At 41.4% G+C, this 17,446-nt stretch overlaps 1 protein-coding gene across 1 annotated transcript in view; it reads right to left on the minus strand.

The window, feature by feature from the left end:
* Nucleotides 1-15,914, minus strand: part of stard13b (StAR related lipid transfer domain containing 13b) — a 63,634-nt gene extending 47,720 nt beyond the window's left edge. The window contains exons 1-4 of the mRNA XM_061047007.1: nt 15,681-15,914; nt 13,101-14,136; nt 5,889-6,032; nt 4,633-4,788 (exon numbers count right to left, since the gene is read on the minus strand). Coding sequence (XP_060902990.1) covers nt 4,633-4,788; nt 5,889-6,032; nt 13,101-14,012 — 1,212 coding nt within the window. The 5' untranslated portion in view covers nt 14,013-14,136; nt 15,681-15,914. The remainder of the gene's footprint in view (nt 1-4,632; nt 4,789-5,888; nt 6,033-13,100; nt 14,137-15,680) is intronic.
* Between the last annotated feature and the right edge of the window lie 1,532 nt (nt 15,915-17,446).

Here is a 17,446-nt window from a genome sequence, read left to right on the forward strand (position 1 = left end):
ATCCTCACTTAACACTTCAGGTGATAGGTGTTCGGTTGCTGATGGTCTTGCAGAAATAGGAGGACTGAAAGTTTCCTCCTGATCTGGACTGCTCATGTTGCTTCGCCTCTCTTGCCAAACTCTCTCTTCTAATATCCCCTCTGTGCCCCACTGCTCTGATTTACACTCTTGTTTGCTTGCCCTGTTTCCAAATTTCTCCCCCAACAGAGACCAAATGCTGCGCAAAGCCTCAGGCATGCCTGTTTGAGATACTCTGATGTGACAATCAAATGGTCTTCAGCCCCACATGGTGCTGATTCAAACTTTTATCGACACTTCTGCAAATGTTTTATTGTTAAGTTGGACTCGATAAATGAGCTGCGTCCTGCATGTTTCAGGAGGGCTGCGGCCCCCTGGTGTTGTCATGGCAGCAGAAACGGCCTCGGCTGCATGAGCGGCATATGTGGTCGCCACTTTGTTGGTGGCAACAAAACAGACCTGGCTGCTGAATTTACCAGGAAAGGTGGTTCTGCTTGTGTGTTATCTGTCATTGTTGCTCTGTCTGCAGGTAGATTGCAGGCAACATTTTTTTCCCTTGACGTCCTTGCTGAAAGCAACCAATTTGGGAAAAGTCACACCATCCGATGGTCACTTGTCGTCTTGAATTTTGGTTTATTTCAAACACATCAGTACCTTACAAAGTTACATTCTAAACAGTATTTCCCCGTTTTCTTTGATTAGATGATTTTCACATTTGAGGGAGACAAGCTGGAAAAATGATGCTGCCAGCTCCGTTCCCATCGCTAGCTATATCTCAGAGGACGGCAAAGGTAAAGCATGACCCGCCTACTCTGCCTCTGATTGGCTTACTGCGATATTCTGATATTCTTACCAAACCAACCAACAAAAGCAACAATGCGTACTAGCCCATTAGAGACAGAGTAGGGCTGGTCATCCCTTGGTCATCCTTGGAAAAAATTACTGTATATTGTGAATCAGAGGGGGTATACCCTGTAGAGTCTGGAAATATACCACTGGTCACAACCCAGACATTTCTGACAGAATACTGAACCACAAGGGGCGTCCTTGCAGCTCCAGGGTCAGCCGGCTCAACCACTCGGATAACTACGGCACAAAATCCAAACTCTCTGACTCTTACTCAACATAGAAACAAGAAAACAGGAAAACATGACTCATAACCTTATGTGTGTATTTTTACCTCTGTTTAAACATGGGGCCTCTAAACTATGGGGCGCAGTCACTGATGTATCCCTCATTATTGACTGTGAGATTTGGCACAGTCGGGCAGAATTTCATCACATATCTAAACACTTGTGTAACAGAGTTCAAAGGCTGTGTTTAAGGTGCAGAAACATGGAGGTTTATTACCCACGGGCTGATTTTAAAACTCATACACGTTTTTGAGGGGTAAGAAGATGTGACTGTCTTCTGTAAAAGTGATGAACATCGTAAGTTTGTCTCGGAGGACCAGCGTGAGACCCAGTTTCAGAAATAAACTGTTGCTCTAAAAACCTGATGCTGGGCCCCGGTGGAGATGTGCCGATTTAACAAGGCTTCAAAGACTTGAACGCATTACTCTCCCTCTCTTTTAACAGCCATCAGAAAGTATTTCTCTCTGGCATATCGAGATGCTGACCCACTTTAAACATACATCCCCCCATGGTCCAGTCCAGTCAGAGAGTGGACACATGTCAAAGGTTGCAGGTCGGGTAAAGTGACATCCACCTTGCAGGAGCAGCACCCAGTCTCTTTCGGGCTTTTGCTTTATACCAACAACGATGTTTAGAAGGAGTGACAGGTCTGTGTGGGTGAATGATGGCTGCTGTCCCAGCACAAATGACACCCTGCCTTAGAGTCAACAGGGCGGTTACAGGACTGGTCAGTCTGGATGACAGAGCAGCACTTCCTCTGTTCTGCACGTCTTTGTCAACACCAATTAAAAGTAGGAATCCTCAACCCTTCTATGTCTCCACACAGCGGGGAATAACACAGTATACAACGCGTCTGCTCCATTTTTTTGGTCCTGAGTAGCAAGGTCAACATGAAAACAATCATGGGCTTCTATGAACAGTCATTTATATAATCAATAATAATTTTGATTAGAAAATGATGTTTTTACAGAGGAGCTCACAGGATTGTTGTTTTGCCTTTTACCGCAGAAACTGAATTTTTAGGACGATTGCTGTTATGAAGCCTGTTGACCAAAGGTGTAGATCATCTTCATGCAGTAATTGTCTGTTATATTTTAGAAATTACGACAAGACACGTCAACTCCTTTCAAATCCTGTTTCAGCTTACATTAGCTCTTTCTGCATGATGTGCCGCAGGTTGAGGAATATATGACGTGCATTCCATGTTTTTAGAGATCATACAGAGGCAGAGGGGGGAAAAGGTTTACCCTGATAATTCTAATCAGACATCTCTCAGTAAAGCAGTGGCTGCCTATGGAGGCTTGGTGTAACACACATCAGTCCAGTGTTTTGTTGGACTCCGGAGACTGAGATTCAATCTGTATCACATTCTCGCTCCCTGCTGGCAGACAATTCATCTGGACTGCAGAGCTCTTACGTAAGACTCAGAGGGGACAGAGCAGGAAGAATCCTTCTGCATGTGCAATGACATGACGTTCATCTGAGTATTAAGCGTCTGTATGGTCACCGTTTAAGCAGTGGACGCATTCCAAGGAGAGGTTTGACACTTTGGGGGTCGATTGTTGGGCTGCTGAACAGTTGAACAGCAAACAAGTCACTGACCCAGCATAGGTTTTCGACAGGTCAAAGCACAACCTCTCCATACCAAGCTAGTCTGAGCTTTTGGTGTAGCCATCGCCCATTCATTAAAACTACCGCAAATCATTGTTGGTTGACTGCTGATGGTTTCTGAATTTGCATTACGGCAAAATTTATTCTGCTCTTTTTTTTTGCACATTCAAAAGGTTTGCATAGGTTAACACCGGACTTAGCCAGTATAGCTGTTTCCTTCTGGTTCGTACTAAGCTAAGCTAACTGAGCAACTGATATTACTGAATAACGTATCAAAAGTTTAATTTGGAGCTTGAAAGAAAATACACCCAAATAAAAAAAAACCAACACCATTAAAACTTAGGTTGAACAGCTCGTTTCTCTTTCTAATTCTCAACTTGTTCAGCAGCATTGGTCTCTGATGGTCTAGCCGTTAGGTCATGTCCCATGTACAGAGGATGTCCAACCTGTGGCTCCTCTCTTCATGTCATTCACCACTCTCTTTCCTGATTGTATACCTTATCCACTGTCCCATCTATTTACATAAAGGGGGAGAACTCTTTGTCTAACAAACCTGCAGTTGAACAAAACAGAATTTTTGTTTTATCACTTGCAAGATTTTCAACACAAGTTCTGTAAAATTCCTTACGTTACAGTTTGAAAAATAGGTATTCACCTAACACCATTAAACAAGGCTCCACTGGATATCATGTGATCTCATTATATTCAAGGTTACACCGCAGCCAAAATACTCTCGTCTTTAACAGATGTTAACATTCCCAGCTGTCCTTGAGCCAAGTTTTAGTTCAAGCTGCTGTCATTTTCAAGAGGTGATTATGGGTTCCACAAAAAGACAGGTGGAAACTAAACTAAACTTCATTTGAAGTACTCTTTGCTCCTAGACAAAATAATCTTATACTTTGTTCAGCTCTGTATCACCCCTCTCTCTCAGTCTAAAAAATATACCAGATGTAATGCATTAAAAACAAGAGAACAGAAGATAACATGTTCCAAAGTGGATACTAAAAGTGAATCAGAGCGGTTAACCACAGTTTTCTCCTCTAAGCAGGTTGTTTTCCATCACGTTGCAGAGCCATCGGGACAGCACAAAGCACAGGCTGAAAGGCTTTGAGTTTAAACCCGCCCTGCGTTCTGCAAATCTCTCAGTTGTCTGTTTCTCTTAGGGCAATTCAATAGTGACATTTATATACTTTGTCTGGCTGAAGTGAGTCCTGCTTGTTTAAGAATGCCTAAGCTGACCTTATTCCCAACGCAAACCTCAAATATTTACAGATGTAGAGGGGAGAGCAGCTGCACGGAGGGGAATGTTAGAATTTCAGCTGAATGGTGAGAGATTTATCCTAAAAATCATCCACTGTTGTAATGCTGTTTGTGTTTTTTTTTTTTTTTTTACATGGACAGTCAATTATTTGATTTTGAAATGTCACCAAGTTTGATTTCATGCATTAAGAAGCCCGACAAGAAAGCTTGTGAACATATTTTGTAAGAATCATTTAAACAAGAGCTTTCAGGTCACCAAGACAAAACAAAAGCTCCTCTGACATGATTAGTATTTAGATTAAAAAGACCTTATTTAAGGCGTAGCAAAATGTAAAAATGTCTGAGCTACAGATAGGACTTTTCACATTGCAGGAAGTTAGAAGGTCAAGTAAGTCACCCAAAAAAATGCTAGAGCTAGATTTGAGCTTAAAAACAGAAAACATTTGCAACCCATTCTGCAGTTAAAACCAAAGACATCTAGTTTCTCAAATCCTTAAAGATAGGCAATGGACAGCAGAAATACAGCAGCAGTGGCAAGTTTGCATATACTGCACTGCATACTATCTGTATGAATTGCTTGCAGGAAGCTCTGATTCTCAGAGAAACTTACTGTCTTCTTGTTTGTTGCTCTCGTTCCCATCGAGGCGCTGCAAGGAGCTGAAGACCTGTCCTGGCTTGGACATCCCTCTCTCTCTGGTCCCGTCCGGAGGACTCGGTCGCTCTGGGTCGGGGCTTGGGTTGACGTGGACTTGGAAACAGCACCCCACTGCAACAACATCACAATAACAACAATCAGGACTGGGTCGGCTTGTTTCTTGCCGGACAGACTGGGACAGGATGATCTCAACGGTGGCCAAGAGAAAAGAAAACAAGAGGCTGAGGTCAACTGCTGGGGAAGTGAAATCTCCACTCTCAATACAGCCCTGACAGACGCACACAAAGTAGCCTGTATGTGTGGGTCTTCTTTGGAGAGGACAGAGATTATGACCTTGTCAAACATCCCAGTAAAGATGTCGTGTCTTGCCCAGTCGCCCGTCATTAGTTAAAGCAAAGTAATAGTGAATGCCTGGGATGGTTATGCAGATGCCTGGGAGGCATGTGAGCCTCTCTCTACCATTCCTAATGGACCAAATCATACAAACACAATAGCTCCTCTGTGTTGTTCATACATATTGAGCCCAAAAGAGCACTTTTGTTCCTAAATGCTAACTCTAGTGGGATATTTCATGAAACATGCCACTATGAGAAGAGCCCTTTTTAAGAACAGAGTCGCATGGTCTCAGTCACAAACTGCAAGGCACAATAGCTGTCTGTTCCTGCCACACTATTCTGACCCTGCTTAGGCACTGTACACTGCAGTATCACATCTGAAGGCTGCAGACCTACATCATAAAACCGAGTCAAGTCAGAGAGTCACTTTGAGAAGGCCTTACAAAGCCCACAGTGTGGACGAGAGACTATAGCCTTCAATCTCACAAGTCACAGACACAGTTACGACTTATATAAGATCAACATATTCTCTTCACATAGTGGGATTATAGCCCACCACAGCAAGATTTAAGACAGTCTAATGTGGAAAACTTTTTTTTTTAAATGTTCAGGACATTCAATTCTGCTAAACACCTGTTGTTACTTACAGGTCTCAGAATCTGATGGGATTTTCTCTCCGCAAAGCAAACTAAATTGATTAAGTGAAGTTTACAGGCATGACCAAGTATGCAGCGAACGCCTCACAGGAATGTGTACAGTACCAACCGTGACAGAGCACATACCATGAAGGTCTGCTGACCACATGCTGCTTCATAACAGAGTACATGCAGTTCGTTCTTTCTTCATATCAATAAATTGCCTAGAGTACGCTCTCACCTGTTTTTTGCGGGTGGTACAGGGTGTGCCGGAGGGGGAGGAGCTGGCACTCAGAGCCTCCTCTATGTCCTGATGAAGCTGGTCCAGTTTCATCATCAGCTGGCTCATCGACTCCGACCAGGGAGATGTCACCTGTGGACACTCCTGTGGGAATCAGGGAAACACTGAGAGTTATTTGATTGAAGTCAAACCATTATTATTGATATATTGATACACTTTTTGGGTCTTTTGTCATCCCAATTTTCAAGGGTATGTCTGAAAAATGTACCATATTTGTGCACAATTGATCCACCTTATTAAATTGTTTTTTAATCCATATTTGAAAGATTTCAACTAGCTTTTTTTTGGACATTTATTTAAAAAAAAAAAAAAATCAGATTTATTCTCCAAAAAAGTAATAATTAAGTTTCACACAGTTTGGTCCTTTTTATCTGGATGTAGTTTAGGGGAAACATTTGGATAATTTCAACTTTTGAAGTGCTGTTCTTACCACGTTTTCAGATTTTTTTTTTAAATCTTCCGCATTAGCTTTATTGAAATTTGTAAAAACACGTAACTGTAGTATTTGATCATATTAACTACACTTATATATTACGTTATATACACATATCTCCATGAAGGATACATATCAGATTTTTCAGGCGTATGTCAAGTTAAGCTGGCAATTCATCATGAAGGCCTGGGAGGGTTAAATAAATCAGTCAGCTTAATCAAATTTAAATAAAACATGATCTGATTTTAAAACCAGGAGAAGAGCTGAATTCAAATCTAAAGTTAAAACCAGGTTTACTAGGGAGTTCAAAAAATGTCTTTCATTCCTGAAGTCTAATTAACACATTACAGCGTCCCTGTAAGGTGAGAGCATCTGTCAGTTTAATACACTGCCCTAAAACCCAAAGAGTTACAGGCAAACCCAAAAAAGCATCTTGTAAAATTGCAGATGCTCCTTCATGGGACGATTCTGCTGCCACACATGGAAAAGTGATCTCCTCCGCTGTGTCTGGGGGTGAAAGAGCAGAGGATGAGGGCTGCAGACATGTGTGCCGTACACAGCATGATGGAATTCCCTGCACCGGCTTTCACTGCTCCCAAGACACACGGTGTATATAAATAGACCGTCGTCACACAGACAAGAGCGGTGTCTGAGGATCTGCAGGTCCAGCCTCATAAATCATCAGGAGTCACCTCAGTCACCAAAACATAAATTAACAGAGTTGTTCTGTGATCTGACAGAGAGGAGACGTGTCAGTGCAGTCCTGGAGAGGGTCACATGCTACGGGGTCTCTGAATGGGACCCTTTTCAGGAACCGCAGTTGAGATCGCACAAACTTACATGACAGCATATATTTCTAGAGGAAACTTCCTCTTGGAATTTGATCGCTGAAAGAGGAAAAATTTGTTCAGTTTGTGTTGTTGAGAAATTTAGCCAACAGGAGGCGGAATTTCTAGATCAACAAAGATACTTCCTGGAACAAGAAGATCCAACAAGGAAGTCAACCCTCTAACTTAAGCCCCACTGTCAAACAGTTATAAGAAGTTAATTAACATTTATTGAACACTGTTGTGCAGCTTCATGCTATTTTAAAAGCATGTCAAATTGGCCCACAATTCAATCATGTGAAGATAATGATTATCATCACAGCATATGTCACACTATATTGACATTCATCTTCTGTTTAGCCAAACCCTAATCTCCATGTATGCCCTCCTTGTATTTCCATATACAGTGTGAACAGTGTGCAATTCTTTTCATTTGTATTACCTGCTCATGAATGATAAATATGGAGAGTTAAAGGGAAGTGCTGCTCAAGGAAAAGAATACAAAGATCAATTTATAAACTACAGGATACAACCAGTGCACCAAACTTTAGTTTGATATATTGAAGACACAATCAACTAGTTCTGATTCTTTTCTTTGATCCTAACCAACCTGCCAAATACTTCAAAACTCAACCGTTCACAGGAGAGTTATGGTCGCTATGGCTTGATCTTTCCATTGAATTTCATAAATGACTTGCACTGCATTTGATGAATCCAACTCCAGGCATCATGCCACACAAGTCCATTTTCTATTTCTAACACTGAACACATTTAATGATTTCAAAACCAGTAAAATTGATCAGTTTCATCATTTGATGTCTTTGTCCTGATTTCATTTACATTTGGGGCTGAATTGTTTTGTAAATCGTCACATTTTTTTAAATTGACATGTTAACAGCGTACCAACTTTTTAAGATTAAGATAAGAATTATATAAAGCCACATTCTTCCTAAAGTGAGGAATTAAAGGAGCAGACACCAGACGGTCCGTTCGCCCTGCTGACCACCCGGTGTCAGCTGACTGACCCCGCACTTAGAGAAAGTGCATTTTTCCACTCAATCCCCGATGAATGACCTAAATCTGGCCAATTCCCCCGCTGACCTCTGAGGCCTGAGGGGTCAACTGGGGTCAGCGAGAGGAAAAAATAAAGCTGCCTTGCTCTGCTGTGGCTGTCCTCCAAGCTAATACTCACCAGTGAATATAAAGGTTTGACATGTGAGCAGTATGTTTGGACAGCTCAATCCTCTGTGTCTGCTATCAAAGAAAAAGCTTGTGACTGATTGTTTGAGAGCATGCACTCCATACAACAGAAAACCAGACACTCACTGATATATTTGATAATATATAATAATTGCTCTCTGCTCAAAGCTGCCATCTAAGCGTTATAATAATAGGGTACATTGATTTCATAGAAAATCCTCCTACATACTAAAGCAGTCTCTGTGTAAGAGAGAACAACTCAGAGTAAGCTACACATACACACACAGTCAAACATGCACACACACAGCGCTGCTCTCCTCCGCTGATCCCATCTCATCCCTGTTATGCCTCTGTTACCACCTCCGATGGCAGTACAGAGGCGGCGGGATCACCCTTACGCCTCAGCGGCATTCATATTGAAGGCGCAAATATGGAAAATACAGGCGTAAACATCGCACCTTGAACTGGCAGTCTGAATTGGGTTAATGTTTCCATGTGAGGAACTTTTGGATTGCATCGGTTACAGCTCCCTCTGTGTGGACAAAACATTTCCTCCTATGTCTTTGCTGATCTTATCCTGTGCAACAGTGTCCATGTGAAGGCAGTCTTGTCCTTCTTTCTTTTCACAGTCAAACTGATCACTCATGAGGAATATTTGCTGTGGAAAATGTTAATTAAGGCTGTTCTTCCAGAGTACTGTGATTCATCTCATCTGACATCTTAACCCTGTGGCAGTGAGTTCAGACATTAAAATAACTATTTAGAAACTAAAAAAATAGAATATTGCTGGTGGTTTTGTTTCCCTTTTTAAGCCGTAAAGAGGATTTACTTGTAATTTCATTATTTTTCCTAACCATTTAAAAACTCCTCAGAGGGGCTTTAAAATGTAACGCTGCGAGCACGGACCAATCCTGAAGCAATGTTGAAGAACTTTTTTTTACTGATCCTCGGTGTCGGATTGTGAGTAAAAATTTCATTTATTTTATATCAGGAGATAAAACCTGATCTTGGGAATCTTTATAAGATTTTTGCTGGAGAACATCTTTTTTTTACTCTGAGTTAAAAAAGAGAAAAGGAAATGAAAGGCTGAGGGTCTTGGGAGCTCCTAATTAACCCCTGGAGTCAGACAAACACTAATGGGAGAAACAGATGCCCTGTTCGGGCACATGCTGGAGCCAAATCTGGAACACATTCACACTGTCTCTTTTCAGTGACATCCCCACAAGGTGCTGCTCAGGAATGTGGACACTTCGGCTAAGAATGAGACAAATTCCAGAGATGGTCTGACGCTCAAGTGAGACACTACCCTTGATTCATCTCTCCGTGCCTTTCCCCCTCGATCCGGCCCCGGCGATTGTGTGAAGTGCTTACACCATGGCAACTGAGCTGGTATGAGTCAATCCTTTAGATAAATGCATTAATGTTATCTTCTGGGGACACAAAATGTGAGCTGACTATAACTTTATCAGCGCAAATTGGCCACATTGTGAACCTCAACACTGCGGCTTTGACATGGAAATGAGGAGTTAAGTGTGTGAGCTCTGGGCTTGGTGCCTAGTCCGCGCCACCCACTGAGAGTGCCACAGATCACCATGGAGGTATCCAAATGTAGCAGCCGGTCATGCGAAAGGGCAACGGCTACCTGGCTACATGGAGGAATAAATTACACTCTTAATATCCTGACATGCAAAACACCAACTGAACACAGCGGCAGCCATGTCAGCAGAGGAGGATTAGGGGAGAAACGTGGATTTTTAGAGGTTTTTTGGTCATAGTTGAGTTAAATGATGAAAGCAGGGGGCAGTCATGAAAAGTCACAGAGAGTGGAAACCCTGTGCATACAGTGCCCTCATATGGTTAATACTAACTACTGCACCTATATGTGATATTCCAGCAAACCACCTTTATTGGAATTGTTTCAAAATGTAACACAGAAATGTAACTTTTTCAATTTTATCACAATTTTAACATCCACTTAAATTATTCCTGAGTGCAGTAAAGGCTTTCTGACTGTAAGTATCTTTCATTATTTTAGATCAGAAATGCAAATGTATGCATTGACAACATATGAATGTAAAAGTGGTGCTTTCATCATCTTGTCGTATTGCATATTTTTTTTACTTCTTGGGTTGTTAATTGGATCTATTTTTAATGTAATTTAAAGCAAAGACAGGTCATACTCCTGTCACTCTCCAAGCATGTGTTGTGCTGGTTTCTTTTCCACCTATAGGAGACCAGCTATTTGAGATTTCAAATGTCTGTCATGAATTGATGAGCCTGTTTCTTGCAGCTCAGTCATTCTTAGTCTATTGAGTATCGATGTTTTTATATGACTAGAGACTGTCCAATATCTTTTTTCATTTTTTCATCACTGATTCTTCTGGACTTGAGTATTTGCTCAAACTGACTACCACTCAAAATACTAAACATGTAGAGTTTTTTTTTTTACAGTATGGCCCACGATCAGCACATTCAATCCTAACCTCCAAAAAGAAAAGATCAAGAAGAGCAAATGTTAGCAGCAGCTACGTTCACAGACTCTCCTGGATGACTGTGAATGACTAAAAAACATGCTTTTATGTTATATTTTGGCTGGTTCTAAATGTATTTATCTTAAAGCATGCTAATTTTTAATAGTTTTGACTAGCACCCTCATCAGCACCCCATTATATGAGAACTGTCTTTCCAGTTCTTCCCTGCTGCTCTTAAAATGTAAATACCATCAGCTGACACTTTATAATTGCTTTGTGCTAATACATGATGGTATTGTAATGATGCATTTACTGTGTATTCCTCTTTTCCTTATTATGAGTTTTACATCACTTGACCAGTATATGAAGTATCTGAATGTAAACATTCTTGCATGAATGTTGGTATTGATGCACAGATGATGTTTGAGGAAAACAGCTTACCTTCACTTGTATTTCACAGACAAAATCAAAACCAGCTGTTTTTTTTCCCCTTCCCAGCCTTTTATAAGAAATAAAATACTTTTCTGTTGTGATGCCTGCATCGCAGCCAATCAAATGTCAGCAGAGCTTGTGGTGTGATGGCATTCAAGCCATTGACCTCCTGTCCTTTGATAAAGTCAAACCACAGCTACCTGGATTCTTTCACTCTCTGTCAATGTTTGATCTGCACAGAAAGCTGCCGTTACATCAACATACTTGACAATCAGACACAGAAGCTAATCTCCAGCAGCCATGTACTCTGCCCTGTTTACATGCAGGCTATTATCTGCAGACTGTTTAGAGAAGGATGACAGGTATGTGCCACTGGATATGTTCCCTCCAGCTGGAACAGGATAACAGATTTTGAACATAGTTATGAATGTTCATATGAAGCTTTTAAAGGACAATAAAAGAACAGCACTGAGAGGTTACAGGAGGGTTAAAACCACGGTCAGAGTTGAGGTTGTGTGAAAAAGAGACTCCATGTGCTCTGACTCGTTGGAGATAAAAGGAGCGTTCAGTAATGGAAGGCTAACTTCAGCACTAATACAGCCTGTTATGTCAAAACAGAGAGTGTGCAGAGTGATCGGAGAGAAAGAAGAAGCTGTTTGCATTCCCTCTGTGTCTTTGTTTCACCAGTACACATGTGAATTCCTTCTACTCCTACACACTCAACTACTACAGTATGAATTATGTCACAATGTAACAGCTGTTAGGAGCTGGAAAATAAAGACTCTGATACTTTCCTTGAAAAAAAAGAAAATTAAGCTAAAAGAAAAACGCTACTCGAAATTCTAAATGTCTTTAGATTAACAAAGATATCTCATTTCTACATGAACTGTTTTTAGTGACTTGGACTGATTTGATATCAAACATATATATATATATTTTTTTGTAACAGTAACTGAGTATAACTGAGACTGCCATATACTTGTCTTTTTATTTATTTTGCGTTTATTTGTTTTCCTCTTTTTAAGTTCAAGCTGATTTAGAATAAATGTGGAACACTATTTGCATATTTGCACGTGTCAAACACCTCTTGAAATGTGATGATGTGATTTTTCTATTAGTTTGACAGATTTCATGTCATATGCTCTTTGTCATTTCAACAGAAATAAATGTAATCCCGTCTCAAGACATACTTTTATATTTTAGCATTTGCGTCCTCTGGTCCTGAATAGACCGTTTCTTTCAGGTTCCTTTGTTGCTTTCTTTATATATTCTTTCTTTATATATGTATATATGTATACACATATATATATTTCTCTCTTTCCTGTGGATGTTGTGATCTCAAGTTGTTTTTTCTTTTTTAATGTATTGTACAGCACTTTGGTCAGCTGTTGCTGTTTTTAAATGTGCTTTATAAATAAATATGACTTGACTTGACTAATAAACTAATTTACTAACATTTCGATTTTCACATATTAATGAACGTTACTTTAAACTATTTCTTTCATTCATGACACACGCCTCACAGTTGCCCATGTTTTATGCTTTGGCATTAATTCTTGATGGATGTTTACTGAACTACTTTTATTACGCTTATATAGCCTACTGTATGAATCTATTTGTTCTGGAGATCAAATAACACTTTGAGTCAAATAAACCAATAAACTAAATAAAGTTCAGCCTGCAGTGAAATACATCTCCACTGTTTCTTGAAAATAAGTGAACGTTGTGATTCATATACAACTTGACACCAGCTCTCAGTTATGGATTCTTTAAAACAATGTCAGCGTACCTGATCGTTTCTGCTCTCCCCCTCTGCTTCATATCCACCGTTTCTGGTCATCTGATCGATTCCCCCCTGCGCACATGCAGCGTCTCTCCTCTTCTGTTTCTCTTTACTTCTTTTCCTGTGATTGACAGGCAGCTCTCTGCTCTGAGGCAGCTCAAGGAACACATCATCGTCCTCATCGTTATCACCATCATGGTGGTCGCTCTCCTCCTCTGATGAAGACTCTCCATCTTCAGAGCTCTCAATGACAAAAGTGGGTCCATCGGCTGCGCGGGGGCAGGTGTAGTTTGAGAAAGAGATGGAGCTGGGCTTGTGCTTTATGATGCGAGGGAGATCCGGGGCTCTACAGCCGAGATCTGGATCAGACACAGGGGGCATGATGGTAGAAGTAGAGTCCAGATTGAGATCCTCTTGGGGTTTAAATACATGTCCATTTGGGATCAAATCTAACCTTTCAAAGTTTGTTTTTTTCCCTTTAACCGCCGGGTCAGACTGCTTTTCTGCAACAGCAACACAAAGTGAAAAGTCACCACAAGTGTTGTTATTTGACTCAAGCAGTGTGGACACAACACCAGCATCATGACCCTGAGCTGAGGCCAGCGCACTTCTTTCCGGAGACGTTTCACCAGGAATGACTGACACGTGTTCAGGCTGCTGTACGCACACACCTTCCGCAAATTCAACGTTGTTACGACTGACAGCAACGTGAGTGTTCTTCACATTGTTTATGTCCTCATCCGGCTCCAACTGCGAACTTTCGGCTTCAGGGCGGCGATCATCCTCTCTGTGGTCTGCTGTGTTGACAGACGAGAGAACGCAGCCTTCTGAGGTGAAGTCCTGTGGTGAGAACTTTTGAAATCCAGAAGCTTTCCAACACTGATGTCCGTCCAAATTCCCCGAGGATGGAATCTCCATTATTCTTGTAATTTACAGTTTCTCATAATTCAAGACGTAAATCCACAGGTGCTTGTGCTTGATATAAAGGATGGCCATTCTGATCTACGGTAAGATGCTCAGTTGGAACGATGTGACAAATATCCTGAAATGAAGAGAAAATATGTAAATGGAATGTAACAGGGAATTTTCACAGGTACAAGCAGGTGGACTGTACATACGTCTCAGTGTTCTTCTTATCGAGTGTCCATGTCTTTCTGTTTCCTGTGCTGATCAAATTCACAGCATACACAACCAGAGTGTAACGTAAAGCTTCTAAATGCAGCTCTGAACAGCTCTCCGTGCTGTGAAATTCAACATCTGGCTCAGGCTGAGCCGTTCAAGTCTGGATCTGTTTCTCACACGGTGGTGGTGACATCACTGAGCAGAGGAATCTGACTGCTCTTCCCAGCTCGGTGATTTACAACTCACTACACCATTCATCAGAGCAAGAAGATGTCCCTATGTGACTGTGGTTAACATCCCACTCACCCCTTCATTAAGCCCCTCTTCAAAACACACCTTGGACAGGTCAGAGACATCCAACACACACACACACACACACAGAAAAACAAAGAATGGCATTTCTGCGTTCAAGGAGATGATTATCAGTTTGATCAACCACAAAGAGTTTCCTCAGGAGACAGATGATAATAGAGCAACCAGGCAGCTTCCACAAAAACAAATGCTGATTGCAGTCAACATGATTTCTCCCTCTTGTTTTTATTAAGAAAAACACTTAAAACTCACCTCTTCAACATCGCCTATACCACCACTAACAAACTCTGTTTTCATCCTTCTCTTAGACTATTTCTTTGTTTTGTTGTTATTCATTGTCTGAGTACTCAGTGATATAAAAGTTGAATGTATTATTATTATTACTTGACTGTATATTTGTTTTCAAGAAATTAGTAAGTTATTAAAGAAGATTTTCTTAAAACATACAAAGAATCTGCAGAAAGTTCATTTTTGCACACGGTTCGTTGCAGTTTCTGTGAGAAAGCTGCAGTTGCCAGCGCCTTTACCATGGCCTTGAGACACACAGACACACACACGCATGTGCACACACACAGAGCATAGGTTGATAAAAAAGAAACCTCAGACAAGGGCAACATCTAACTTTCAAGTTACTTTTTATAGTTGGAGAAAAAAAAATGATGCTGAAAAGTCTGCAGACAGTCTGCACATATTCAGTAGAGAAACATTCAGTCCTGAGCTAATGAAATGTCGTACAGTGCCTCCTGTAAAACCTGCCCCTACATGGTGAATGTGAAGTGAGAGAACACGAGATTAGGGTTCCTTCCAAGAAAACCCCTCTTTTGAAGAACACTATGCAAAGAGGCTCTCATTATTCCGCAATGAATGCAGAGCAGATTCAAATGAAGGGAAGAAGTCACAGAGTGAAAATGAACTGGCAGCGCTGACAGGCGAGGCAAGAACACATCTTATTTAGAAGAGTGGGAGGGAGAAAGCATCCAGCGCTGGAGAATTTTCGACAGAAAGGTCGTGAACAAGTCCTCTCACGTAGAAGCAAAACCTATAGTATACATTTCTCAACTCCAAGCCAAGGAGTGTAAGAACAGATCAGGACAGAAATGTTCAAAGTTCTACAATAAAGAAGTTGCCAGTCATGACAGGACAAAGACTCACCTGCTGAGAGGACAGAAGTCGTCTGTGTTATCCAAACAGTGTCACTGAGATCAGGGCAAAACACAGTCAGTGAGGTTTGTTCCTGAGAGATCAGGGAGAGTCTGAACCCCTCGCAGAGCCACACTTATGTCCCCATAGGCCTATTCAGCTAAAGGCGAGCTTGTCATCACAACCATCTCCCCCCTCCTCTTGGGTTTCCCTGCGGGGGCTGCAGGGGAGTTCAGATAGCAGCGACTAAACCATTCAGAGTATGCGTAAGAGCAGGGAGAATGTGTACTTGTTGGGAGATGGAAAGGGGAGGAGAAAGGAGACAGAGGAGGAGGAGGAGGGGGGGGGGCTGTTGGGGAGGAGGAGGGGGGGTGTGTTAAGCAGCAGTGGTTGGCACTGTAAAAGAACAAGGTGAAATGGGTTCCCAGCCCAGCTGAAAAACAGGCTGCAGAGAGGGACGGCTAACTTCAGCGGGCCGAGCTGTGCTGTGCGGGGGCGAGATGAACCGCAGCAGTGACCTGTGGCTGAGAAACAGAGAGCTGAGGAATGCTTTCAAGTCAAAGGGGGAAAGCTGTGAAGCTCCGTGATGATTTACTGGAGCATATTACATGAAGATGATATCTCCATGAGGGGATTTGATGCTTAAATGAAACCAAGAGCATGTTTACTCGGATTTTTATGTGACATTATCTCCTGAAAAACTTGGAAATTAGAGTCTGTATCAGAAAGCGAGCCAATTTTGTCCTGAATGCAAAACAATATCTAAATGTGAGGCAAGGCATTTTGAGCAAAACAATAGTTCTGTTGTGATTTAGCAGGAGGCGCAAATGTGTGTAGGAGGAGCAATGTGTAGGAAATATAGGAATTGTGGGTAAAAGTGAGGGATGAGCCTTCGGAGTAAACATGAGCGGGGCTTGTCACAGCGTTCGCTTGCTCATTGGCTGAGGACTTGTTGTTTCTGCTGCTCCTATAGGACAGGACTTGAGCTCACAGTCTGTACGTTGGGTTTGACTTTATACCACCGGGGGTTCTTTCATTCATTCGTTTGTTCACTCATTCTTCTTTCAGTCTCCTCACCAGGAGAGAGCTGGGTGAAGCGACGGCCACAAATCAACTCTTGGACTCGGTGTGACCTCTGGCCCGGGGGGGGGGGGGGGAGAAAAGGAGCGCTCACTGACTTCACTCATTCATAAAATACTTTACAATCTGCCTGTGGCTGTCATTCCCTCAGTAATGTTTCAAAGCTTCTTCCTGTTTTTTCTTTAAAGGTCAATTTCGGCCCCTTTTTTTGTGCGCCACAGAAACAGGTGCTCCAAATAATAGAGACCGTGATTAATACGGGAATAGATAAATTAAATGCTGTTTTTTCTCTCTCTTCTGTTTTTATTCACAACATTATATGACATCAGTCGCACACACTTACACTCATTCATGATGCAATGATATTTATTATTTTCACTCTTCAATACACACAAATACCTCCTGCTGATCAATCATCAACTTAAAATTTGTTGACATTTAAAACATTTTTTTTTTGTTGTTTAGTTTGTCTTTTGTCATTGGTACTGGTGTCTTTGATGCTGTAGATTAAGTTATTGGTCATCATCTCCTCACATTATCCTGTCACACAGTCATATAAATAATTTTCTCTAAAAATAAAAAAAAGTCTTGCCTATCATTTTAAATCGACTGTGACGTTGTGCGTTGAGCCAAATATGCATAAAAATATCAGGAGTCGGCTCGACAAATTCAGCTAAAGAAATACAGTGTGAAATACA

The sequence above is a fragment of the Labrus mixtus genome, chromosome 9 (genome assembly GCF_963584025.1).
Source record: "Labrus mixtus chromosome 9, fLabMix1.1, whole genome shotgun sequence".
In the NCBI taxonomy this organism is placed as follows: domain Eukaryota; kingdom Metazoa; phylum Chordata; class Actinopteri; order Labriformes; family Labridae; genus Labrus; species Labrus mixtus.